This window comes from Anas platyrhynchos, chromosome 4 (assembly GCF_047663525.1).
Source record: "Anas platyrhynchos isolate ZD024472 breed Pekin duck chromosome 4, IASCAAS_PekinDuck_T2T, whole genome shotgun sequence".
In the NCBI taxonomy this organism is placed as follows: domain Eukaryota; kingdom Metazoa; phylum Chordata; class Aves; order Anseriformes; family Anatidae; genus Anas; species Anas platyrhynchos.
In genome coordinates, this window is record NC_092590.1 from 64,528,091 (window position 1) to 64,555,417 (window position 27,327).

General features: G+C 36.1%; 1 protein-coding gene across 2 annotated transcripts in view; it reads right to left on the reverse strand.

Annotated features, from left to right (window-relative positions):
* The window catches only part of CPEB2 (cytoplasmic polyadenylation element binding protein 2), a 54,367-nt gene that overhangs the window by 18,566 nt on the left and 8,474 nt on the right, over nucleotides 1–27,327 (reverse strand). The window contains exons 3-6 of one of the 2 annotated variants that reach the window (XM_038178360.2): nucleotides 20,336–20,426; nucleotides 11,316–11,366; nucleotides 4,300–4,323; nucleotides 415–585 (exon numbers count right to left, since the gene is read on the reverse strand). In XM_038178360.2, coding sequence (XP_038034288.2) covers nucleotides 415–585; nucleotides 4,300–4,323; nucleotides 11,316–11,366; nucleotides 20,336–20,426 — 337 coding nt within the window. The remainder of the gene's footprint in view (nucleotides 1–414; nucleotides 586–4,299; nucleotides 4,324–11,315; nucleotides 11,367–20,335; nucleotides 20,427–27,327) is intronic. The other variant, XM_038178361.2, reaches the window with a different exon arrangement.

Below are 27,327 nucleotides of genomic sequence, written 5' to 3' on the forward strand. Positions count from 1 at the left end.
GGTAAAATAGAGTTTGAAATTCAATTACTAATAGGCATTTCCTGTGAATAGATGAAAAAGTAGAGGTAGAGGATGCTATGAAGGGCTCAGCTGTATAAGAAAGGTATATACATTCCTCATACCACTGCAAGGTAAGCATAAGCAACAAATTCCAGGCATCATATGGAACTCTGCAATCCGCAAGTGTGGAATCAGAAATGAATAAAACTTCTCAAAATCAAAAGGAATGGATGACATCGAGCGATACTAAGCGTAACATACCCATCAACATACTCATCTCATTAAAAACAAAGCAAGAAGAGGCTAGTTGTAGCCTATTATACAACATTATTTTGCTGGGTGGATTACTTTCATTAACTCATTTAGTTTTTTCTCTTTTTCCCTCCCTCCAAACTTCATTTGCTTCTAGCTCACCTTCATCAATATCTGGTGGAAGACCTCCAACAAACACTTTCCGAGAAAAACGCTCAATTCGTTCTCCGTTCTGGTGACCTGAATAGCAGGTAGGTGAATTCAACACTCCGACTTGATCACTATGACCATCGTCCAGCAAACCATCGTCTATTGGGAAGAGGGAAGAACGGCCTTAAAAAGAAAAAAATAACAACATATATTAAAACAATTCTGTGTAAGTACTTAATTATGTAATTTTAGAATGGGCAATGGGGGAATAGCAGTCTTGAAGGTAAAAATAAAAACAACAAGCAATTAGGAAAGTATACATTAGTTTAAGAAAAATTAAGATAATGAAAAATATGTTAAAACTTTAAAAAGGAAATTCCAGATTGACATCTCTGTAAGCATAATACCTCATGCTACAGTATACTGAAGTTACTCTGCTGCATCAAGTAAGATAATAATAATTTGTTTTTAAATAGAGGGTCTTACATAGAAAGAGATCATATTAAGGGCTGCTTAAGTGAATTTAATTAGTTTGCCTTTGGTTTAGCTTCAGGTTAAAGTGATAGCTTCTATCACATGAATGACTACTGCATGTCTAAAAATTACACTTTAAGTGACCTGAGGGAAATGAAAAAATATATACACAGTAGGACATTTCAAATAGGTATGATTTCTCTTTTCTTTTGAAATTATCTGATTCTGATAATGCACAAACAGATCAGTTTCTGTGAAAGCAGGAGAGAATTTTAATGAATGTGCATAATGCAACACTTGAAAAATGAGTCAATGCTGTTTTATACTGGCTCTCAATTTTACAACAGTTGCAAAGGGGAGCCTTTTGGTGCTTCCTAACATGTAGCAGTCTGCAGCGAGACTACAGTTACCCTTTTCGGAGGACAAGGCAAACCAGGCTTTCCAGGGGTTGTTGTTCTATGTCTCTCCCCAGTAGAAATGAATGTTCAAACTGAAAAGTTAGTTGCAACTGTGAAATCCAAGAAGCCCACAGGACGCCTTTGCAATTGCAAAGTGATCAAAACTGACACACAGATGGCAAAGGGGAGTAAAAACATGATATTTCCATCCTACTTTCACACACATAACCGCTTTCATATCTGCAAATTTTAGAGAACTCCAAAACAGAAGACCCCGAAGGTCAGGTTATGAATTCAGGTTATTCAAGCTTTCACTGCTTTAGTGCAACAAGGATTAATAACAGTTTCAAATTCATAAGTTAGTCTGAACTGCAGAAAGTCCAAAAAGAAACACTTTTGTGAAGAAAAATAAATACCCACATCAGCATTTATTCTGAAATGCAATTTTTCTGGTTCTCTCTCACTTTTTAAGTCATTATTACTTAAAGCATTCTGGAATTCAGTTGCTTTCCAAAAACAAAAGAAGAGAGTAAAACCAAAAAAAAAACAACCTAGCACACTTTTGGGACATAAGAGACAAGTTCCTTTTCCACCTCAAATACCCAATTTATTCCAAGTTCACCCACTGCAAATGGGTAGGCAGAAGCAGGGGGCAGAGTCTGGAGTCTGCAGTATCCTAGCTGTGCTTCGTACTGCAACCTGTACCTTTTATCCCACCTCTGGCCCTAGGGACACCTGCAGAAATTGTGCAGATCAGCTAGGGATGAGAGCAGTAGGAAGGTCATTAATTTCCATGAGACCACATGAGATCAAGTGCTTAAAGACATGGCTGGAGGAAGAGAGAGCAAATGTCATGACTAATGACCCACGTTGTGGTGATAACGCCTGTAGGCCCTAAGCTGTTATCTGAATCCACTATAAAAATATAGTACATCAAAAACACCGAATGAAAACACAAGATGATAGAAATGAACTAAACTTAATCATCACGTGGATCCCAAAACAGAAGCGGGACTGCTGGACTGTGCTACGTTAACAAAGCCAGCGACTGTGGTATCTTTATGGTGGCATTTCACAATTATGTCTAAAGTGCATATCTGATAGAGGGGAACACAGCAACCAGGAAATTGGAGCGTGCTCTTTCCTTCCATTAAAAACGGTGATATGTTTGGAAATAACCTAATACGGTGGGAAGCAAGCGATGGCATCCCTGCTGGCTATCACAAGGAGGCGTTCAGCAGCTGAGTAACAGTAGCAGGAGAGCACCTTGAAAACTGGAAGCACGTAGCCTGTGTTCGATGGGGCAGCAAAGGCAGAAAGCAATGGACAAACAGAAGGTTAATGCAGCTGGAAGAGGCAGCTAGGGAGATTCTTCTTGCAAATGATATATTTAGACATAAGAGGAACAGGACCATGCTATGACGACCCAAAAAGGAAAAGACTGCAGCAGCTAAGTAGTGTTGATGTGAGTTTCAAGTTATGAAACTCGCAGTTATAAGAATGATGTTCAGGTCTTATGCATATATGAAGAAGTGGTCATATTCTTTCAAAAATATGCCAATCCTAATTAACTTGTTGGTTACAATATGGCCACAAAAGCTGTTTTTTTTTCTTTTTCTTTTTCTTTTTCCCCCCTTTTTTTTGAACAAGCAACAAAAGGCACAGACACACAATTTATACTTAGGGTAGGTACCTGTCCCAGCCTATGGAAGGGGGGTTGGAATCATCTGATTTTTAAGGTCCCTTATAACCCAACCCATTTGATGATTCTATGATCTCTTCAGACCATGAAAATTAATTTTTTATGTTTCTCAAAGTAATTCTTAGATAATTCCATTTCTGACTTACAAATATATAGGAAAGAAACTCAAAAGAATAATCCTCAGAGTAATTTATTTTCTTCCCCACAGACCAGTGTTAAAATCTAAGTACAACAAGAATCTGAAGGCTCTGTTTCCATTACAAATCAAACCATCAGAAAACGTTTTAAAGAGGTATCAGTGAGATCAGTTTTTCTGTAATGTGGGGAAAAGGTTTGCCAAAAGCACTGCATCTCCTCAGAGAGCTAAGATGACATTGAGGACAATGGACTGACACACTCAGTGCAGCATGCTCTGTTTGACTCCAAACACTTCTTTCTCCCTCCTCTCCACTTTTAAATGCTTCCCATCTGAAGAAAGCAAAAAGGTCACTTTCTAGGCTTTCCAATTTCTCCCAAAGACCGAATTACAAGGATAAGCCCCTCTAAATACTAGTTTCTTTTTGTTTTATGACAGTGAAAAGGATTAAGCAAAGTCTACCAGAAACTTTCCAAAGACAGTTGTGCTATTACACGTGGTCTACATCATTATTCTTTCAAATGGACCTCCTGAGCAACCCGTTATGAACCAATGCAGAGATCAAGGCAGACAGACAAATTCTGTGTATACTGTGAATATTGGAAGCTACCAAAGATCTCTATGATTTGATGCACACTTTACCTTGTCTTTGTAACAACCACTGGTGACTTTCTCATATAGCTGAATCAGTATTGGTTTTCTGGGGTCAGTGAACATATATTGATTTATACTATGAAAATCTATTTACCGTTTCCAAGGGCTGTTCACTAGATTTCTTCCTAAGTTTATGAAGTATTCTTAGCTTTTCTCTGCACACTATCACTTACACAGAAGCGAAGGGAGATGAGTTAGAACAACCAGCAAACAGTATATTTGTAAAGGGGGCAACAACTGCAAGCAGCTACCATTAGCATGAATGAAATTATGATTAGAGGTACAGTGCTTTAACTGATTAAGGGAATTGGAATTCAAACTCCGAAAGAGAGTTTAGTTTGAAGAGATTCAAACTAAAAAAGAGATCAATGATCAAAGCAATCCAGACTGCACCCCTCACACCCTCCATCTCCCCCGTATTAAGGAAACATGCAGATAAGCGTTTATAATCAACAATCTGGATTAATTAATCATAATGATCAGTAACAGCTCCATCAGGATTAATTGTACTGTAACAAACAGAAGTGAATTACCTCGTCTTCGCCCATAACTCCTTGCTGCATGTAAACAAAGGACAAATTGTAAAATGTCAAACAACTGTGTTATGCCCACATATGAAAATATTTATCATACAAAAAACTATGTGGGTGAGCAATAAATAAAAATCTGCATTGGTATTTGCCACTGCTAACTGTAGATTAGACTGCAAATAAACTGAAGTCTCACTTAAATATCCCACTATTTTACTACTAAACTGATGTTAGCAGCAGCTGTAAGGAATATACTATAAAACACAGCGATATCATTGCACAAGTGTTAATTATTCAGTGTGCCTTTATACTTGGTCTTAACTTCACGTTAATTACAGAAGCATAAAATGTGGTAACTTTAAAATTCATCTCCTCAAATGCAATTTGCATCTTACAGAAGTGTCTAAATAACACGCAGGGCACTGCAACTGAAAAAAGGAAAATATTACTTTAAAAAGCACGTAGCCAGCATTAAATTAATCACAGAAACATTCTGGTCCATGGAACAGTTTGTACAGTCCTTCGCAGTGACAATGCAAATGCTATAAGCCATGACCTTCCTTTTTCATGAAAAGACCTAGCAGAAAATTAACCGCAAGGTTTTGTTTGAAACAAAAGACTCCTTGTGGTAGCAAACAAAATCAGGGCACAAGTCACAAGAAATGGCATTGTATCACAAATACTGCACAAAGGCAAAGCAACAGTTTCTGACCGACTGCAAGTAAATCCAAGATTTTCCTAACTTCTGAGTTTTGCAAGATTCTTAAAGGGATCTTACAGCTACAGTTCAGCAGACTGCACTGACTGCTCCTCAGCTTGAAGGCTGGGCGACTAAAAATAGGCAGATTACTAATACAAAAACTATCAAGCTATGTGTAATTTTTAGTTATGTTTCCACAAAGTATTTTCAATTCCTGTTTCTCAGACTTCGTAGCTGAGAAAGATTACTTTAATCATTATAGCACTGCAGTTAAATATCCACACAGATCACTAGAAACCATGTTACCGTGACATTCATGAACACAGATCACTCTGTCCTCCCATTAGTTTTTTATTTATTTATTTTACTGGGACTCCACGCACCGATCTCTCCTGAAATGCAGCTTTGGTTCTGAGACACTGAAAGGCATGCAGTCTCACAAAGTCAGTGACTCATGAATTAAGTTCACTGTCCCATTTCCATATTACTGAATCCTTATATTGCTGGTATTTGCCATTTACATGGGGATTTTTCAAAATTTTTAATAAGTTTACATATTTTTTTTATTCTCTTTATTTTTTCCTACTAGGAATTCAGTGGATTGCTTATGGAATTCTGAGAATCTCTCTAGCATTTTTCTCCCTTAATACTTTTGATTTCTTACACAACATTCAGTATATTCCTAGCCAATTTGCACTGAACTTGCTTTCAAATTTATATTCTTCCACCTGAAAGAATCACAATGGATTAGAACAGTCTTTTGCTTAGGGTTTTTCATACCCTCCAACTTTTCATTAGTGATCCAACACCAGAAAATCCCAGTTTCAACAAGACTGGGAACACCTAAATTCAGGTTTCCCATATGAAAATAGCATCCACAAAAAGCAACATATTCTTCAACAGAGGATGTGATTAGTTCTCTTATCAGTTGATGCAGCACAGGGGGACTAATGTCCAACTTCAGACTTGTTTTCATCTGAAGTCAGGCACTGACAAGAGAGCAGCTCTGCTGCAGCATGTAGGGATCTTTTCTAACTCTTGGACACAATGACTCACAGGCAGCATTAGCAGCGGCGTCACCAAGCCCTTGTCCAACACCCTGTGCTCTTCTCTCCCCCCAATAAAACTGGAGTAATCAGGGAAAATTCAAGTGCTTCACACCCACAGCATGTGGCACGTTCTCTCTCCAAGAATACTAAACAAATGCATACTGATAAAGAATTTCTAGCTCAAGCCTTAGTGGTTTTTCTTCTAGACCTGCTCCTTTTTTTGCCAACAAAACCAGCTCAGCTATTTTCTTATATATTCATAGTTAAGGCAATCTGATATACAAAAATATATTGTTACAGAACACCTGAACTGTTTTTCTTTGTGTGTTTTAAAATTATCAGTAAATTTAGGGATAAACACAGCAGGGCTATTAAAATGCTAAAAACCCCTCCACAATGCAATTCAGCTTAAAATAGTATTTCTTGCAATACAAACAGAAATTACAATGCCACTCCGAAGTTCATCTGTGCATTCTTTGCTTAGGCAATAACAATGATATCAGAGAAAATAGAAAAATAATTGTATTTGATGTTGTCACATTATTTACTTTACTCATATGGCAACCCCCCTTTCTGCTAATATTTACCTGTTTTGTCCATTTAGATTGTAAGCTAGTTTGGGCAGGGATTTTCTGTAACTGAGTCTATAAAGCCTAGAAAACTTTGCTCCCATTCTCAGACGATCTGTAGGCACTGCTGCAATAAATGTGAACACTGATAGCAACCCCTATGGTTTTGCAACTCGTTATTTTTGATTATTTTTATCCAGAGTTTATGACCGCAGTGGATAAGTTGTTTTAATAACAACAGCTACAAAGCCTTGAAGGTTACAGGCTCTCATCAGACTGCTTCCCAAATCACTACAAATACAGTATTGAACTAACGGTATCCTTTTTAGCTTCATGAAACTTCAGTATTTTAATCTCCCCATATAAATATTTCTATAATATTGTCTTTCAAAGGCTAGGTATTGCTTCTGAAAACTGTTCCACTGAAAAAAAAAACAACCTTTTATTATATGGTGAGCAATGAGAAATTATACAATATCAGAAATATTTTTATCTATTTATTAAAATACCTTGCACATACTGTATGTATGCCCTTCAGAGCATACATGCTTGCTTATATGTGGTGTGTGTGTAACTATACACATTATATATATTTAGAGATATAGTTATAAATATAGTTTTATATGTATTTACTATATATATTTAATATGGATTTAATATATACATTTACATAATTAGTGCCTGTGTTTAGAGAAATAAATAATTGCAGGGGAGACAGCCCTTTGGGGAAGGCCAGTCACTTGTAGTTATACTTGATTTATGACAGCAAAAAAATGAGAGATTACACTTCCTTCCTTCCTGAACTTGTTCAAAGAGTAAGTCATACAGAAATAATTTTGTATCCTCTGCTCTGTAAAGGCAGATAACCTAATTAGCCAGAAACTTTGACAGATTTCATGTAAGTGAGAAAGTGCAAGGGATACACTCTGAAAACATGAAGTAGGTAGCACATGCAAGAAGGATTATATGTCGAATGGAGTCCAATAATCTTTTAACCTTCCAACTTTAACTGCTGTAGTTAACAAAAATATTCCCTCTTCTTGCAGTTAAAAAATTCTGCTTCTACATCCCTTAAGTTGCATACTAGAACCTGTCACAGAAACAAACAAAAGAACACCAAAAAACCTTTCTGCAACTTAAATCAGCTCAGAGATAAAGATATGGCAGACAGAAGTAAACACTTTTTCTGCCATTATAGTTATATGGTCTTGATGCCATATTTTTACAAAATTGTGAGCAGTGCTATCGTGCAGATAGTCAACGTATCATTTCTGTTTAGACATGTATTTGAATTACACTCCAGAGATCAAATATGCACTTATTTCAGTAACTGAAACTGCTGAGCTGATTTAAAACTATTTATGTTGTTTAACAACAAAAAAAGACCTACTAGACCAACTTCCTATATTTAAACACAACTCAGAAATTTATGATAAGATAAAATACCATTTGTCCTTAACAGTCCTGATTTACATGAGCAGATGGGGACACTGAAGAAATGAATCATTCTTCGTTAATACTTATTTGTCATTTAAAGAAACCCATCAACAATTATAGCTGAAATTTTTCAAGAGTATTGGGTAAAGGGGGCAGGTGCCTATTCCCACTGTGTTCTATTGCATTTGGTTGCCTAAACTCTGTTCAGATTCCATTAGATTTTAAGGCTGAAAGAATTCATGATGACCACTCAAGTTTGGCATGCATGACAGACCACAGAATCTTATCCAGCGATTCCTGTATTAGGAAGTTCAGTAACTTCTCTTTGAAGCAGAACACCGTTCTTCATAGCACAACCAACTATAAGTATCTCTAAGTGATGGTAACTCTAACGCTCCCTTCCTAAACTGACCGAATGGTGAATTATAGTAGCTTTCAATAGTCATTAAAAAAAAATTCAATGCATTAAAACTATAAAGGTGGGAACCCTACAATAGGGAAAATCACCCAAACCCCTAACAAATTATACTCTTGCATTATTAGTTGGTACAGACAGATTCTAAGATGGAGTTGACAATTAAAGATGTACTCAAGTGAAACCATTCCACAATATCTTTTCTTGACTTTTGAGGGAGGTCATTAAAAACCCATTTTTTTAGTTTTTACTCTTTTTTACAGCTTGAGCTGTAACAGATATATAATTATCAGATATATAATTTATTAAAACATAAATCAGCTTTCCTTTGGTTCATTTCATTATTTTAAATAATGAAAACTGTAAATATTAATGTTAGGCACAGTTCAGTAAGTACATGTTAAATGAGCTGGAAAATTATCTATCACTTAAGAAGAGAAAAACTAGCTAAAAATCAGTTTTATCTAGAAGTGTTTAGTCTTAAGAGGGTTGAGGAATTCCAGCCTGGCTCATGTCAGAACCTTACTGGGATCCAGAGATACGAGGGTACTAAAATGAAGTCTACTAAAATCCGCTGTTGGAGCACACAAAGATGTGTCCCACATCTTTAAAATGTTACTGCTTTGCTTTTATGAAGGGCTGGCATTGCTGCTCCTTCTGGTAGTGACTACAACTCTAAATGAGAAAATAAGGGATAACTACAAATCTATAGATTATCAGTTCTCCTCTTCTGTGTTTCTCCCTCCAAGGCTCCAACTAAAGGGATACTGTGAAACATTTGTTTGAATCCCCTTCAGCAGAGGAAACTGAAGTCTGCAAGCTTTTCAACAAGTGTCCAAGCTGTGATTCTCTTCACCACACATTTGGAAAAAGCCCTTCAATTCTTACAAAGAAAGACAGGTTGTGACAGAGTCTGAAGCAGCCATGGCTTCCCAGAAGCCATTCTTAGTGCTTTTGTTTTCTAGCTGCAAGTAGCTCCAGTTTGGAAGCTCCAACTTCAGGTTGCCCCCACCTGTATACATGATTGCACTCAGACTCTCCATGTGTACAGAGAGCTTCAGTGTCCAAAACAGGGCTCTGAATCAAATTCTGTGGGACATACCTAAAAATTAGGTTTTGCAGCACCTGCCTTTTAGATACTTAAATTGTTATTTTTATCACACTTACTGAAGGTTGTTTGTAGTATTGCAGCTTTTAAAAAGGACAGAACTTTCACTGAGTGCTAGTTCCCACCAGCATTAATAACAAACCAAGGTACTTTTAGTAAATACTCTATCTCTGTGGTTGGCTTTTCAGGTTAGTCTGTCACCACAGAGATGCCTTTTTCCAATGTCACCAATAAAAGCAACCACCTTTTTTTCCCCTGATATTCCATAGTGTAACAACACTTCCCACTTACTCTTTCAGCATGCAGTACTACATAAAGAGCTCACCATCCTGAGCATTAAAGCAAACAAATTTAAAATGTTTCTTGCTTTGAAATATTTCCTCTCGTAAATGCTCATAAGATTGCTCAATATTAATACCTTCCCACCTAATGTTTCATTATAAATCAGCAGGTAATCACAACGGAACAGATACCACCTGAGAAAACCAGCTTGTAGCATAGGCTATAGAGGTGCAGTTAAATACAGAAAGTTAGCTGTTGTAAATGTCCTAACATCAAGCAAATCCATATTCAATCTAATTTCCAACCAGAAATCAGGAATATGGATCGTGTGGGTTAAGCATAAACTTGATTTCAGTAGTAAAGAGCTATTTTTACTTTCCAAGGTACTCCATTATCTTAACTATCCAATACCAAAGAAGCTGATTCTTCAAATGTCCGTTGCGTGAGATTTATTTTTAGTGGATGGACAACCCAATAGGAACATCCTTAAAATTTTAAACATTTACTTACAGTGTCACAAAGTGGAAGATGTTTTTTTCGTTTGTTTTACAATTTATACCGAATTGCACAAGTGTAAGTGACTGTGCAAAAGTGTAAGGCAACAACAACAAAAAAGAGCTCCACAGACCCACAAACCTGAAGTAACTGTTCTGTTTGTACTTTTTTATAATTAAGTCTTTACTGGTAACATTTAGAACCACCGTTATCCAATAATTAGAAGTCAATAACAAAAATGTAGTTGCTTTGTGTACAACAGATTCCACTTTTTCTTATATAGTGAAGCTGCGGTATTACAGCTCTAATTTTTCCCGATGTAGAAAACATTTGTGTGCAAAACCCCTGATTTATTATTGACTTAGATGGATTACCAAGCTCTGCTTCCTTCTTTAGCCTTGAACAAAGGCTAAAGTTCATGCCTTCACTGAGTAGCAGATGTTCATGAAGTTTGACCTACTGGGAGAGGAACGTGAACATGAACTCTAACTTCAGCATATTTTGCAGTTAGAAACTTATTTGACAAAGCCAGTTCCAAAAAAAAACCCACAAAAATAAAATATTATTTCACAGAAGTGCAATAAAAAGTATGTAGTTCACCATTTATCCACACAAGATAGAAAAGCATGCATTTCTGGCCTTCTTTTTTTTCTAATTCATGTCTGAGTATAATAGTTTTTTAGCAGAGCTTTGGAGAACGTTATGCTTGTGTGCTTAGGAACAAAAAAGAATAGTACATCTTTTAAGTATTTCAGATTTCAAATAAGCTAGAAATAATGAAAGGCTGTTGCAAGATTAGCTCTTGCCATTCAGCTCTGAAAAATGGAAAGCACTAGTCCCATCAATGTTGAAGACTAGAGGCAAGTAATTCAATAACAGAATGTAACAGTACAATTTTATACCAACATGTCAGATTTAAACTAAGCTAGAGATAATGAGGAACTGTTATAAGATTAGCACTTACCATTTAACATCAGAAGATTGTCAGTCCCTGGATGTGGATAACTCAAGCGACCTTAAAAGAAAACAAACAAACAAAAAGAATAAAGCAAAACAAATGCAGAAGTTTTAGTTATTACACTAGAAAATAAAAACACAAAAAAGAAATTAAATGAAAAATCACTTCTTAGAATTTAAATAAAAAATCTATTTCCAGTTTGCCTAAGGGAAATAAAGAGCTAATATTTAACTCCAAGCACATTAACCAACAATACCCTTGACCCAAGTTAAAGCTGACAAGAACAGACTTCTTAACCTTAATTCTCTGGTCATAAGATCTGCAATGTGCTTTGGGATCAGCTCCAATAGGATAAAGCCACTTTTTGTTTCATGACACCCAGAAATAGTGCTGACTACTTTAGTCTTCTCTTTCATAGCGATTGTGAATAACTGTACTATGCACATTGCTTAACAGAGTGTCATTTCTGCGGTTTAGGGCCTCTCTGCTGAATCAGTGTAAGAAAAAACATGTCAACAGGAATTAATATTAAGGCATTAAAAATTTATTAGCCAATGTAACCGTTGCATGTAGTATTTTTAGCAGGTCTGGCAAATCTAGCGTACTGGTTTATCTGCAAAATTAAGAAATTTAAAGAATACGATACATCACATTTTATAGCAGACAAACAACTATTGAATGAATATTACATGAAAAACCTCATATCCTGACATGGAACTTTTCAAGTGTTGCCTTTTACTACATTGGTGGCATGTTTTACTTTAATAGCTAAATGACTGGTTTAAAATACACAGCTGAAGTGTCTCTTCACTACAAATTCCTTTTTATTAAAGGAGACTTTTTCTGTTTACAGGAAGCTGCGAACATACCAGCAGTGCACACTGACCTAGAGAAAAAAAATTCAATAGCTGCTGTGTTTAGAAGTGTGCTTTAATGTGCAAAAAACTACATTTCCACGTATCTTGCTATTACAACATACTTGCTTGTCTATAATCCTTAAGCTTGTATAATAAACATACTGAAACAAACATTTAAATCTTTTGGAGGAAACTAGAACGTTTGCTGAGACAAGAATAAAGGCTGAAAGCAAAGCATGTTGAGAACTGACACAGATTTAAAGGGGAATATAGATGCAGATGGCTTGTAAGATGCAAGTAAATATTAGTAAGACACTGCAGATAGTCATACCCCAATAAGGCTCAGGCTTTCTGAAAAGGAACAGGAAAAAAATAATAAAAATAAAAACCAAAGCAGCAATCCATATATTAAAGTTGTCTAACAACTCTCATCGTGTTTTTTTTTTTTTTCTTTTACTCTTGCTGAACCCATGTGTTTAGCAGCAAGGCTGGAAATTTCTCAAAATAGCAGTTCTGTGTCTAAAAGGACACACCTTTGGGGTTAAATAAAACCTCCATCTGAGAAAATATTTAAGTAATAGTACATAATTCCCTGCAGGAATCAAACAGGAGAATTTTCTACCAAAAGCTACAGAAAAAAAAAATTAACTCTTATACTCAGAACAGCAAGATTTAAACAAACAAACAAAAAAAAAAAGTAAAAAAAAAAGTTGTATACAGCCAGATTCTATTTTTCTTCCAACAGATCTTATTATTAGAAAGGATGGTATTTGTGCAGCTACAAATTAGGTAGGAATTCTGCCTATTTTTTTTTTAGGATTTGGGAAGGGCAGATGAATCCAACTGAAAGAACTCTCACTGTCTTCTTCAAATTTTACAGAAGTTTTAAGATGACTCAGGTAAGATATTAAAAAATCATTTCAGGAGCCTTTGTCTTCATTTTCTGCAACTTCAGGATGTCGAGTTTTATAAAACAATCCAATTTTTCTCTCATGGTAAGCCTTTACAGCTACAACTAATGTTTCTTGGAAAAATAGATATTTTACCCCTGTAGAAATGCATTCTAGTACAAGAAGAAAGAAATTAAGAAAAAGGCATCCTTACACTGCAATCTGGGAGCTGCCACTGGTTTGCTCAGCCTGGTTTTTAAGAAGTCACTTTGCTTTTCCTCTCAGTTGGTCTATGAAAGGAATACTCATTTGCCTAACAGCCAGGATTTTATAGGATTATTTACTGTCACCATCCTGTTTATATACGGTGCTATAGAAATGCAACACCATGAACTGCGTCTTGCAGAATGGAGTGTTTTATCTTGAATAACGACAGAAATCGTGAGAAATGATCATCTCAGCTTGAATCTCCTTGAGACTCTGGTGATGATCTGTCTCTAAATTTTTTTTTTTTTTTCTCCATTTAGTAAAGGGGACAAAAGATACCTATGGTGATTACTGCAGAAAGAGATTTCAGATTTTAGTCCTATCATGAGAGGTCCCCCCTCTGATGTCAGCACCAAGAGAGGAAATCTGCTTTAGAAGATAGGGGATTCCCGTTTAAAAATGGTATTTTTGCATTTTCACCTTTTGTCTCCCCTTCTCTCTAGCTCTATGAATAAGCTGCACCTGAAACATAAGGCACAAAGCCGAAAAAGTTGAAATAATCAAGCACTCCTCAAGAAGTCGTGGGGACGGAGCTGCGCTAAGGAGCGCGCTCTGCCTGAATCCACTGGGCCCGGGACTCTGGTGTCAAACCGATGCACCACACAAACATGGACCTCCTCTTGCTGTTACGAAGATGAATTTGCTAGCTCAGACAATGATTTCAGGGTTAGAAGAGGAAAATTAGTAACCTTTTTGGTCTTATTTGAAAGGTTATTTCTATGAAATTGTTTTTTGTGATTTAACTATAGCTATTTCATTATGGTGATCCTACAACGTGTATTTACCGCCTTATCTAGCACTTGGGCTTTACAACCTTAAAAACATTTTTAACATAGAAGATTTGCTTGTTTTTTCAAAATGTAAGTACTGCCAATTTTGGTTCTTAGACCTCAGAATAATCTGAGGTGGCAAAATGTAGTGTTTCTATGGAGTGCACCTGAATTTAATGATATAAATAAATTTGTGAAACTTCGTGTGTGGAATTAGCTGTAAGATCAATCCTATACTGAATTTAGAGAACTCAAATTTATTTAAAAAGTGTAAAATGGATGTATACAGTATTAAACTTAATGTAAAACAGCATCACATAAAATACAAAGAACAAAGGAGCGCCATCTTATAGCAATTCACGTTGCTTCTATCGTGGATTTTTTCCTATTCAGCTCTTTCTATTGCTTGTTGTTCAACGCCTTTAAAAATATGTACCCGTTTAACAACTGCCCTCATCACAAACTCCATCTATTCTTATTTTACTTCAGTGTCAGAAATCTAGATTTGTGAAAACCGTTCAATACTTATTCTCGTCATTCCAGTGGTCTCTGCTTGCCTAAAAAATAATTTTAATAACATAAAGATGCTATACTCGTTTAAAAATAACTACAAATTAATTACAGAATATCTACTATTTAAATAATAGATGCATTTAATTCCTGAGAAATGAAAAGTAATCACTTCACTGGCTGCCTACAGAACTAAGCTCGACAGCATCCAAAATTAGCACCGTGCTACTGGTGCTACTTGGAAAAAATAGGATGGCTGATATTCCTGTGCTGTTCCATAAAGTATCGTATTATAGAAATTTTCTCTGTGAAAGCCTGAGTCTAGGAACTTCAGCACGTTACCACTAATTATTTTCATGTATCACAGCTAAATTCAGAATAGCTCCGCTGCGGAGAAGCAGGTATGTCTGACATTTCTTATGTAACTGCTGCTCTCTGAAACTTAATCCCCTCTTCCGCATCTAAATGTGATCAGTGTTAACGCAACTGGCTGCTATGTACTTCTGACAATGTGCTCTTGCGTAAGGGAAGAAAAATAAATAAATTTTGTAAATAAATTTTGGTGGGCCAGCTTAACCACTACAACCACTTGAGAATTGATTAAAAAAAAAAGTCTTGATAATCCAAATGATGAGGAAAGAGTAAGAAATTACATTAGTTACATTTCTGTAATCTTATCTTATTATCATGGGCAGTGAAAATTAAAATGCTAATTTCTTTTATAAGCCTCTTCTGAGCATCCAGATGTAGTTCTGCTTGCTCACTTTTCATTTTAGGACAAATTCATATCTAGTATTGGACATGCATGCTTTCTATTTCTATTTAATTAAGCTGTTTTAGGAATCCCCAAATATTAAAACATTTGGGACAGATTTAAACCTATAAGGACCGCTTCAAATATTGCTGACTCAGTTTCAGAAGTTTGATATTTCGTTGTCTGCTCCCACCTTTTTCTTCTCTTTGTTTTTAAAGTGTTAAATGATTAAATGAAGAGACTGAGAATCCTAAATTTCTTTCACACCTTCCTTTTTCTTTTTTTCTTTCAGTAGATCTCCTGATCAGAAGAGAAAGAGCTTCCAAGTTAAGCTTTTTCCCAGACTACGTAACAGACAGCACATGGCTGAGGACTGCAGCAGTTTCAGAAAGCTCAGTTTTTGATTCGGTGTAGTTAAGACAACAGCACAAAACCATGTTTGGACAACACCTAGTTACAGAAAGCCTAGATACTACACTTTCACATGCTTGTGTAAGAATTATGTAAGCTTTAATGAGGCCAAATGTGTTGTCTACGATAAGTCTGTTTAGGCAAATGAGTCTATCAGTCTTAAATAGGAATATTTTTTTTTCTCTGAAACAATTTTGAAGAAAGAAACCTACAGAAAACGTTCTTTACTAGATTCTTTTTACTAGAATTTCAAGGCTTTTATATGACAAAAAGTGAAGCCTTTCCTTCCTTGCTCTTTTGTTCAGCCTTAGAAACTTTTCTGAGCACAATTTGAATTACTTTAGGAAGCAACTGCATAACTTTAAATCTTACTGCTCCCTAACACAAAAAAAAATATAAAACAAAGTCATTTGAGAACAAAAATTGTCATGTCCAAAGGAAGAAAGTGTTTTTTACTGTGTCATTCAGTCACCATCACCTTTTTTTATATATTTCACTGGGCATGCTCCAGCAGGTTGCTTTTAAAAGAAACATGTAGAGCACCTGGAAAGCTTAACTGAACTAATTGAACAGGAAAATAAAAATAGGAAAGAGCAACATAAAGGCTTCTAGGTACATCAGGTTATTCTTCCCCAACAGGTAATCCAAATGTTCATGTTTTACTTTTATTATTTTATTACTAGCTATACAGAAAAAGGTATTTTTGTAGCATTCCTAAAAAAAAAAAATGCTTTTCTCCTCCTCCCTTCACAAGAAAGCATGAAGAAAAATAGAACTTATTTTTCCTATAAACTTTGTACTCCTTCTTGTTACTCCTACTAACATAGGTATGACTAATTCAAGTTCTGTATTGTCTTATATATAATCAGCTCTCCTATAGCAGAGCTATAGGAGAGCTGATTAGAAAAAAACAAAACAATTGTAAATTGAGAAAAGCATCAATACTCTTGGCTTTACACAAGAGAAGCCATTAAATTACATGGAAATCACCACTGCCTTTACTAGAATGATGTTTCTAGTAGATACAGTAGATAACAAATCCCATTAAATCATCTGCTTCGCACTTGGAACACATATTCTATGAGTGTAACCTGTTCTTTTACATTTTTTCCATAATCTCTTTAAGTGTAAATGTTTTGGCTTTCTTGCTTCTGAAATGTCTAGAACTCAAGTTTGTTACATCTTGACATCAGGAAGGACTCTCATTTGGGGGAAAATAGTTTAAAGGAAAAAGGAAGTACACATGAATGTTATGTCTGGAAAATAATTACACAACTAATATTCCAATATTTTTGTCTAGTCTCCAATATTTTAAGGGTTAATAGAAGAATTAAAAATGGTATTCAGGAACAAAATTAATTTGTTCCTAAAAAAACAAATTAATTTAGTTTAACCTTTATTATCTTTAACTTCCATTTATATTATACTGGAAAAATATTAAATATATTTTTATAAAATTGATTTTGAGAAAATGTTATGGGGAAGATTAGTTTTAACATGATCAGGATTTCTGCTGCAATCAGTGAATTCAGATACACCTCTACCTTGAAAAAATGTCTTACTGCATGCTAAAAATCACTCCCTTCTTTTGATCTCTTCTGTAGTTACGACTAAACTTAGTCTAAGTGAAGCTGAAACTATACATCTATAAACAACTTTTGGCAGGCATAAATTTAGCTTTCAGTGAATCATATTTGAAATAAAGGTTTTTCAAGTTCATGAAAGCAAAAATTGTGAAATCTGACTTCCTTCTAAAATGAGTCTTCAAATGCAAAACTTAAAGCTGTGAGCTAGTACACACAGTGTCTGTTCTGCATTGTGCAAAATCTGAGACAAGATGCTTAGTCATACTCCAGATATTGTAAGCAGCTAAATCTGAAACACGTGCTTAAAATTCCAGGGACTTTCATTTTACTGCTGTGGTCAGATATAAAAGATGCATTGTCTTAGCGTGCTTAGATTTAGTTAAAAACTTGCCATAAAAATATTCTCTAGTTAGAAAAATATTCTTCAGTTACAACAAAGCATGTCATATATTAATAGGAATAAAAAGTAAGAGTTAGTAATATTCTTAGTCCTGTGCATTATGCAAGCAGGTTCTTACATAAGTGTCAGATTTGCTGTGGTGAAAAGAAAACCCAGAGGGACTGAAATAACAAAATTAGTGTTTCACGGTTTGTAGGAGAAAAAAGTTAAACTTGTTAGGAAGTTACAGAAAATGCCAACTAACGGTGACTAAACAGGAGAGGGATAGGGAGGAACTGAAAAGCTATTCTTGGATGTGTTCTCTGCTTCCCACCGTCAGTCAGTAAATTCAATAAGGAACATTTCTCTTGTCCTTTTGCTAATCGTGTAGCTGTTTCAATTGAAATAATAACTTCAAAAGGAAAATAAAAAAAGATCTTCAACAACCTATTTAAATAACAGCACGCAATTATTCCATTTAAATTCAGTTGGTGTGTGCATTGTTCTCTGGCACTCAAATGAAAAAAAAAAAGAATTTCCTTTGAATTCATCACTATCTATGGCTTCCATCTGTTTTAGTTCAAACATAAAACTCAGCAGAATTTTCACTGTGATGGTGAAACTGTTAAAAAAAGAAAGTCTGTCAACTGCAGACTGAAACCATACACTCACGTCCCTAGAAAGCACAGAGTAACTATGGAACCTTTACCGAGTTTTTCAAAAATGTCTATATATGGACATATTTGACTTCATCTTAAAGCTTTGTCTTGTCTTATTCTCACTGAAAAATTATTATTGGAAAGATGTAGTTTTCATGTAGTGTATCGTAACATAATATGATGAGATGAATAAAGATAGGTCATTTCTGTGTTTGCTGTGCCTCCGAAAACTCTTCTGCATTATAAAACCAAAATGAAAACAGCGAGATGGTGGGGAAACAAAGCAACCACTTCCATTTGTCATGTCAGTGTGCACACAAGTGAAGAAACTGATTGGTTTTCAGGAATGTGAGAGATGTCACTGGCAGTATATTATGATAGAGGATCTTCATTCTCTAATTTTAAGCCTAACAATAGCTTTACCTTTTAATATCTATCCTGATTGTAGACTTACTTGCCTTCAGATAACCAAAGTCACAGTATTAGTCACCACCTGAGTGTGGCAAACTGAAGAAAGTGCTTTGAAACAGGGATGAGCTAACTAGTTACCTTGTCTTTGATGCCATGCACTTGCTTTTAGTTCACAGCAGTTACCACCAGGCTAACGTTCACAGGTTTTGACCTCTGTGTGTTACTTAGTAATGTATTGTTAACACATAGGATGGACAGAAACTGAATTTACCAGTGGACTTCAATTATAAAATTGTTAAAACCAGAATTCATTTTCTGCAGATATTATGAAACAAGAAGCCAGATTAAAGAACGTCTATGAAAATTTAATTTCAGCTGCCAATCTAATGAGGAGGAAAAATTAACAGGCTAACCAGATGTTACCCACTTACTGATCTTTGTAGAAATTTTCCGTTTGGAGAAAAAAACACAAAAAACAACCTTTTGGTTTTACACTCTAAATTATGCTATTACAGGCTATCTAAATACCACCAATCTTCCAACTGATTATTAAAATTTTTACATAAAGGAGCAGACTAACAAAGTGTCTTCCACATCAGGGGAGCACAGGCCCTTATGTGCTAATGTAGTATATATTAAGCTTAGAAGTCTCTAGAAATGGAGAATGGATGGGAGTAAATAACTATATAAAAATATGTGATTTTCTTTGGATTGCTTTAATACTGAGACATAATTCTGCATAGCAATCCTGACGTCTTTGGTATTTTAAAGCTAGATTGTTTTAGGCCAGTTACAATACCACAAATAAAGTAACATTTGATCAGGCCAAAATAAATGGCTTGAGTTCCCTGCTGCAAAGTTCAATGGTAAAATCCACCTGAGAATAAGTATGGAAAGACAGAATACCAAAGAATGACTTACTGCACAGTGAATAGAGGAATTAAAACCAAAGTCCACAAACATTTGCTATTTCAGCAGAGCCCAGGAGGGTAAGAGGAACCTGACTGATAAAGACAAGTGTACTTCTGGACTTCTTCAGACTAACAGAAAATGGACGACTACAAGCAGTTATCCTCCATGGGCTTTCAGAAAATATTTGAAAGGACAAAAATTGACTTTATCAGTGGACTTAATTTTCTTATCAACTTCCACTGCAAAGAAAGGGATTAAAAAAAAAGCGTTTTGATTCCACTCCCACCGTCTCTTGGCTAGCTTCAACACATCAGTGTGTCTTTACAAACTGAGACAGAACTTCCTGCAGCAGAAAAGTCAATTACAAATGAACCTAACTATGAATTTCTTAGGGAGAGGAAGAAATACCTGTGAAGATACTGACACTTAAGTTTAAGTTAAGTTTTAATCAATTGTAAACCAGTGTTTTCAGCAAAATACAGATCGAGATTGACCTTTTGTATGAGTTAATAATTCATTTGCTATTTTAATATGAACCTAGAATCTAAATTAGCAATCAGTGTTAATTCAAATATGCAAAATGGATGACCCTTTTTTCTTTATTTAGCATAATAACATACCTTTAAGCGGATCATGCTCTGCTCTCATAATGTCAATAAGGGAGTTTTCCAAAGAGTGCATATTCAGACTGTCATACATTCTATTTCGATCCTAAAAGAGAACAAAATCCTTAGTATTGGAACACAAATTCTGTACTTTTTAACAGGAAACTTGATAGGAAGACATAGGCACCTAAAGGCTGCACACTCAGATACTCTGAGATGGACAGTAATACAAGAGCTTAAGATATTTTAATTTATTAACAGTAAGTTTAATAGCATCCAAATACAAAACTAGAGATGCACTACAAAGAACTCTTCTGTATATGCAGATGTTTATGTATATTCTATGTATCTCTATAATAGCCTGTTTCCTTCAGAGGATCTGCTCGAATCAGTTCCAAAGACCCACAGCAGAGCTCAACATTCAGTTGTTTAATGAGCTCCTCCAGCCATTAGTCTCCTCCAATTTAATCGCATGCAGAAGTTAAATAGTGAGTAGGCTGGGGAACTACAGGAAGAGAAGAACAGTCACCTCATATGAAAGAAAGCATTTTCTTGGTGCTTTGCTAAGTATCTCGCCTAGGCACTCAGTCCCCTGCTGAGACTGCACTCCCTGGTTTCTGGGTCATTAATCTGAGACCGTTTGCATAAAGACTTGAGTTACAAATGGTCAACACTAAATGGTTAAAGGTTGCAAAATTAAAGTTAAGCTGTGAAAGAAAATGTCACGAAGCTTACTAACAGATTATCAACCTTACATAGAACATTTTTATAAGTACTGAGATTAATAAAAAGTTACCATAATGCCTTACAAATATTTTCACTGAAGATAATAGAAGTTATTTTAATGAATCATATATTTTTCACCAATTTTATGCTTAAGACATTTTCTCCTGAGTTTTCTAATGCACCCAAGTTGTATGGACAGGAAAAAAAAAAAAGATTACTTGAAACTTCTTTGGCCTTTCTGGAATACCTTCAGAGACCGAAAATAGTTTGTGTAAAACCTTAATCTCCTCTACTTGCAAGGCTTTCTGGCTGGACTGTATCACACTAAAGGCATGATTACAGGATTTTACTATCATCTCCTCTCTGGTTGCACTGTAGTAACTCAGCAGAGTAGGATGAAATACACCACACCCATCCCACAACCATTAAAATTCATTAAAGCTGCAGCCAGTACATACATAATGGGACAGCAGTTTTCTGACCCACACCTCCCATGCCAGTCCAGCAGAACAGAGATTAATTTCCAACTACATCCTACAGCAAGCAGGTACTCCTCATGCTTGGGTTACGAAAAAGCAAGCTTTCAAAGAGATGTTTTCTATGAGTCAGAAACCATGACTTACGAACAGCTCTGCAAAATAAGCCATGATGAAACTAATGTTTGACTTTCCTCCTCCTTCTTAGAAAGTTTAGTCAATGTGATACAATGCTGGGATAAAGAGGGAGAAGCCATTTTTAAGCTCTCTCCCTCCTGCAATTCGTAAGAGTTTTCATGGGATAAGCAGTCTGTCATGTTCATTTGATGATTATTTGGAAACCTTTAAATAATTTCAATGAAAAGTTAAAAAAAAAACAAAACAAAAAACAACCAGGTTTCTCTCGTTTCCTGCCACATCCCAGACTAAGTGCCACTGACTGCGTGAGGTGGTGTGGTTTGGGTGCCAACAAATCTCCAGTAGTACTTGAGTTCCCACCAACCTCACTTGGGGACTGCTTAGCTCTCATTCAGTTCTCTGGCTGTCCTAAGCAGCAGAAGAATGAAACTGAAGTGACTCATCAGCTTCCATGCCCTTGCAGGTTGCTTTCTCAACAGCACCTATGAAAAGAAGGTGCTTACCCTAGCAAACTTGCTTTCTATAGAAGGTGTGAGCTGTGACAATGCTGCATCTGTTCCCCACTGTCCCCCAGCAGATGCATGAGAAGGGATCTCATCAGAATTTTTAATGAAGTCTTAAATTCAGCTGACTTGAAAAGCCACTTGGTAGGTAGTAAGCGCTCTTGCAAAACCCCGTGCTGAGAGAACAGAAACCAGATTTTGCCACCTTTGTAGCCAATAGGGTAAAGGAGCAGGTAGTAGTAAAATATGGACAAAGCTCTACGTGTGACACGTGATCATTGCGGGCTCACTAGGGAAGATTTTCTTATTTATTTTTTGATCATTGCTCCTTTAACATTGAGATAAATGACCATCTGGGGGTGCCCAGTGCCAGGACATGTAGCACAAACAGGAACACTGGAGGCTCTGAGCACCAGGCAGCACTCCTGGGCTGTGTAGGCGATGGAACAGTGGCACAGGTTGCCCAGAGAGGCTGTGGGGTCTCCTTGGAGATCATCAAAAGCTGCTTGGATGTGGTCCTGGGCAGGCTGCTTCAGGCAGCCCTGCTGGAGCCTGGGTTGGAGCAGATGGGTTCCTGCCAGCCTCAGCCATGCTGTGAGTCTGTCAGGAGCTGTTAACATACCTTGTTAACATAACCTTGCTCTGGAGAGCAGAAGCTTTTAAGAAAGGGCTCCATCACTGTTAATCCCTAACAGTGGCTCACTCGATCACAGATCTCACGGGGAAATGGAGAAGTAAAACATAACGCATTTGTGACTCCTTTGGAAACTGCTGCACTGGCTGACATGGTTGATGTAACTTTGCTCTTGCACCACTCCATTTTGCAAGTTCTGTATTACCAAACTGAAAGGTCGCGTGCTGCTGGAAGCAGCAATAAGCTTTCCCTATCCTTGACACTTTAGACAGTTCATTTCTATGAAGCTAATAAAATAGTTTTGTTTCTTTGAAGTGCATTACTTTATTTCCGGCAGTAAAAACAAATTAGACGTGCCCTGTACAATATAATAAGGTTGTGAATTGAGAATTTCAATACAGGAGCTATACTCTGCTGTCTCCCGACCCACATGACACCATCCACTTGTGTGCTTGGGTAACACGGAGGTAATCAGTGCTTCAAACTTGTAAGATCAATTCCAACTCACACTGATGAACTATGTACTGTACTGCAGTGATTTCTGAAATGTAATTACCTCAAGAGGAGAGAGAGGTTTTTTGAGTAAAAGGTTCATTTTACACTTTTGTGCAACTAGGCTTCATAATGCTAAAATGCTGCTTTATGTTCCCCAAATACATAAATCATGTTTTTAAAGAGCACAAGTATAACGTATGCAAATATGAAGCTTTCAATTCAAAGCAGAATTTAAGTATGTCAATAATGTAGGTCACATCCACAAAGGTTTCTAGAAAGTTCCACCGCAGAAAAACATCCACAGCGCTTTGCAAGGGGACAACACTGTTCGAGCACGTTCAGCTCCAGCAGGGAACCTGCGCTGTGGTTTTCCAGCATCTCTGCGACAAGCACGAGAAGTATCCCCACCAAACATGATGGCTTTACAGAGCTTTCCATGCACTTGGAAGCAGAACTACTTCCATATTGTTTTAAAGGTTTTTCCAGGTTGTTTTTAAAAATAACTGCTTATCAATCACATTGAAATAAGTACAGATTATCACTAATATGAAGGCACTGATACATAAGTGCGTATGTTAATTTTTTAAACCATCCTAACTCCTTAAAAATCCTTTTGCCAAGGATGAATTCCTGTAAAATATTTCACATTTCCCTCACCTCCGTGGCTCATCAGTCACATACTAAGAAGCAAACAAACTGTGGCCGTGTCAGAGGGTCCATGCCTCAGTGGAATGTCACAACATAACACGAGTTTTTCCCAGGGCTGGTGAAGTTAACTTATCCCAAGCACTCCATATGCTCACGCTAGCTTTTCATCTCTTTTTAACTGGAGAACTATTTGCATCTTGGTTGACCTACCTTCCCAGTGCTGTAATTGCATCTGCATTCCTTCAGGGAAGAACTGAAAACAATGTTTTTGGTGCAACTGTCCACAGATTCAGTGATACGCAGCGCTGATATAAATTGTCACCTCAGAAGTTAGGACTATGTAAGCCAGTTCCCAGAAAAGCAGTTCTTATTTCTGAATTTTTACAAAAATAGACAATACAGTAGAAGCATGAAGTATCCTATCTAGAGGATGCAGTTAGTGCTAGGGCTTTTTAACAATGTCACACAAAAACACATTTCAGATGTATTTCCCCCCGCCCCCCGTATATCTAAATGTGGAACGAATGGCAGGATGGCAGCTTTCTCTGAAGAGCCACTTTCAACACTAAATTGTTGGATAAATTTAGTTTGGCACAATGTATTTAGGACTTCTAAATATATCCACACAATTTACGCAAAGACTATTCTGTCTGAGCAATTGCAGAAACTCAGCGCAGTCACCTCTCTAAGCTTTTATATCGTCAGACAAAAAGCAAATACATTCATGGTCAGAAACTATTATTAAATATTAAATACAATTCTCCTATTCTTTACCACAAACTCTAAAATAGATGTTCATAGTTAAGCAGCTAAACACCTTTGAATTTTAGGCATGTGCATTAAAGAACTGATCTGTAAGACAAGGTAAAAAAAAAAAAAAAGAAATAATTCTAACATAGACATTGAATTCAGAAAACCCAAGTATATTTACAATATGTTCCCTGACACGTCCCTTCACATTCTGAAGAAACGTAACACTGTCTGATGGGGGTTAAAAACAACTTGTAAGCCATAAAGCTTCTAGTCACTTTAGAATATGGTCTTGGCTGGCTGCAAAAGGGGCTCTAACTTTGACCTTGCTGATCAACATAAATTTTTAAAAGCTCACTTGAAAAAAAAAAAAAAAGTTATCACTTCCCAAATGAAAATTTTAACAATTTTTTTTTTTTTTTGGCCTTAAAGCTGACCTAAATAAAAAATGAGATCTAAGACTAGAACGTGACAGATGATTTCATAATAAAGCATTCGCAGATTTAAAAAGTACCCAAGGTGTTCAGTGTTAATGTTAGCAGTAATAACCTGAAAATTAGGTATAATAGATATTCTAAACTATCATCCTTGCCAACATCTAAGCTTCAAGTCGTTCGCTTTTAAGTGAAGATATACTGTAATCACAAGCCCCTTGTTGAAACTGCAACTATCATAGATAGGAACTTAAAATATATGACTTACTACAATTTTAGCTCTATAAAAAATGAAGGATAAATCCTTAAAGTAGACACTTTAAATAGGTTGGTTACTTTACAGTGTCGTTAGTGGTAATGATGAGCTGTGTCTTGTAGACATCTGAGAACAGTCAACCTGACAACAAAAAGTGCTTTAAAGTTAAAATTACAAAATTAGCAATGTAAGCCAGCTAAATTGAGCCGAAAATGCACCAAGAACAGCTCCTGTGGCAAAGACACACCTACTTCTCAGCTACATATGTATTTAAAAATGAAAAAAACTCAGCAGCATTTACTGCATCCATACAGGAATACTTCAGCTCAAGAACATACTTTCATGAACTGGCAGCAAACCAGACACATTATGGAGATGATTAAAGGCTTGGCAAGACTGACTTATGAGGCAAGTCTAGGAGGTTTGCGTATGAATAACTTGGACAAAATAACAAAGAACAATAAATTAGACATTTGAAAGGGAAGTTGTCATCCAGAGTTACTGAAACTTCCCTCCCCCTCCCCAGAAAAAAAAAAAAAAATCTGTAAATATCTATACAGTCCTGAATACTGAAATGCAAATACATCAGACCATACAGTAAATGTACTTTTGGACAAGTCTTAAGTGAGAACGTATTCATTTTAATTTTAGAGAACAAACGTGCTTTGGCACAGAGAATGAGGTTAGATACACTATTTAGCATATACATCACTGGTATAATATTAGAGCTGCTAAATATATATATATATATATAGAAAAATATATATATATGTGATTTTCCTAGCTCTGATTTTGACTTGCATTAATACTGTAGAACTGAAAGAAATTTTAAGGGGTGAGAATTCCTAGTTCAGAAAAAGTTTTAAGAACATGTATGTATGTTAAGCCCCCAAAACTTTCAGCTAATTTATTCCTTTGCTTATCTATGCAGCTGCCAATACTGTTTTTCCAAAAGTCTTGATCTTAAAGTTAAGTCAGTCAGTAGACTGTTCTCTCCAGTTAGGGATAACCTCAATATGGTCCTCAAAACACAAAAATCTGTTCTTATGATCTTTAATCATCTTTCATCAGTCCCAGGTAACCAATCTATTGCATCAGAAATCCTGAAGACACTGTTTTCTTATAGGTATTACCCCAGTAAAATAAGGTAATACTTATAACCTATTACCTATATAAGGTAATGCTGACTTACAAATCAGTGTTTGGACAACTACACTAATCTGAAGAGCAAGAACTCTGTAGGTACATACTCCCAAGGCCTTCCATATTTAACCAGAGCAGCAGGACACTTGGCACTTCTGAATAATCAGGCCAGTATTTAAGAGTCTAAATATGGCATTAAGAACGTAACTTCAGCAACTTACTCTTAATCTAGAACTGGCTCGTATGTGTATCATCTGGAGTAGTCACTTAAGACACGAACATTTATTAAACAGTCTCAAACTGTCCCACTGAGGATCTGAAAATCTGTGTGGAGGTGATTGTAAGACAGAAGCAATGTGACAGCAGCTTAAATTAAATACCTCAAACTGACACCTGCTGTGAAGTACAATTTTAAAATTCATTTTGCTTTGGAAGTATTTTGTTTTCTTGGGTAAATTTCAAAAATAAATAGAAAAGGGAAAAATCTGCACTTCTGAGGGTATGTGCTGTAGGTACCTTGCCATATAAACACCCAGCCGGAGAGCTGTGCTCAAATGTAGAATAATAAGGCTCAGCGTTCAGGACCACGAACATTGCCTGTACTGTTTGTTTGAACAAACAGGAAGGACAAATCAAGGTGAAAAACACCCGGACATGCAATGTATTTCCTGAATTCAAAAGAAACACGGGACCTAAATTCATATTCATTTTATTATAATGCTGTGTTTATGTTGGAATGAAAATACTTAAACACTGATGTATATTATTAAACTGTGATAGTAGCTTTTTATAAGCTTATTTGCA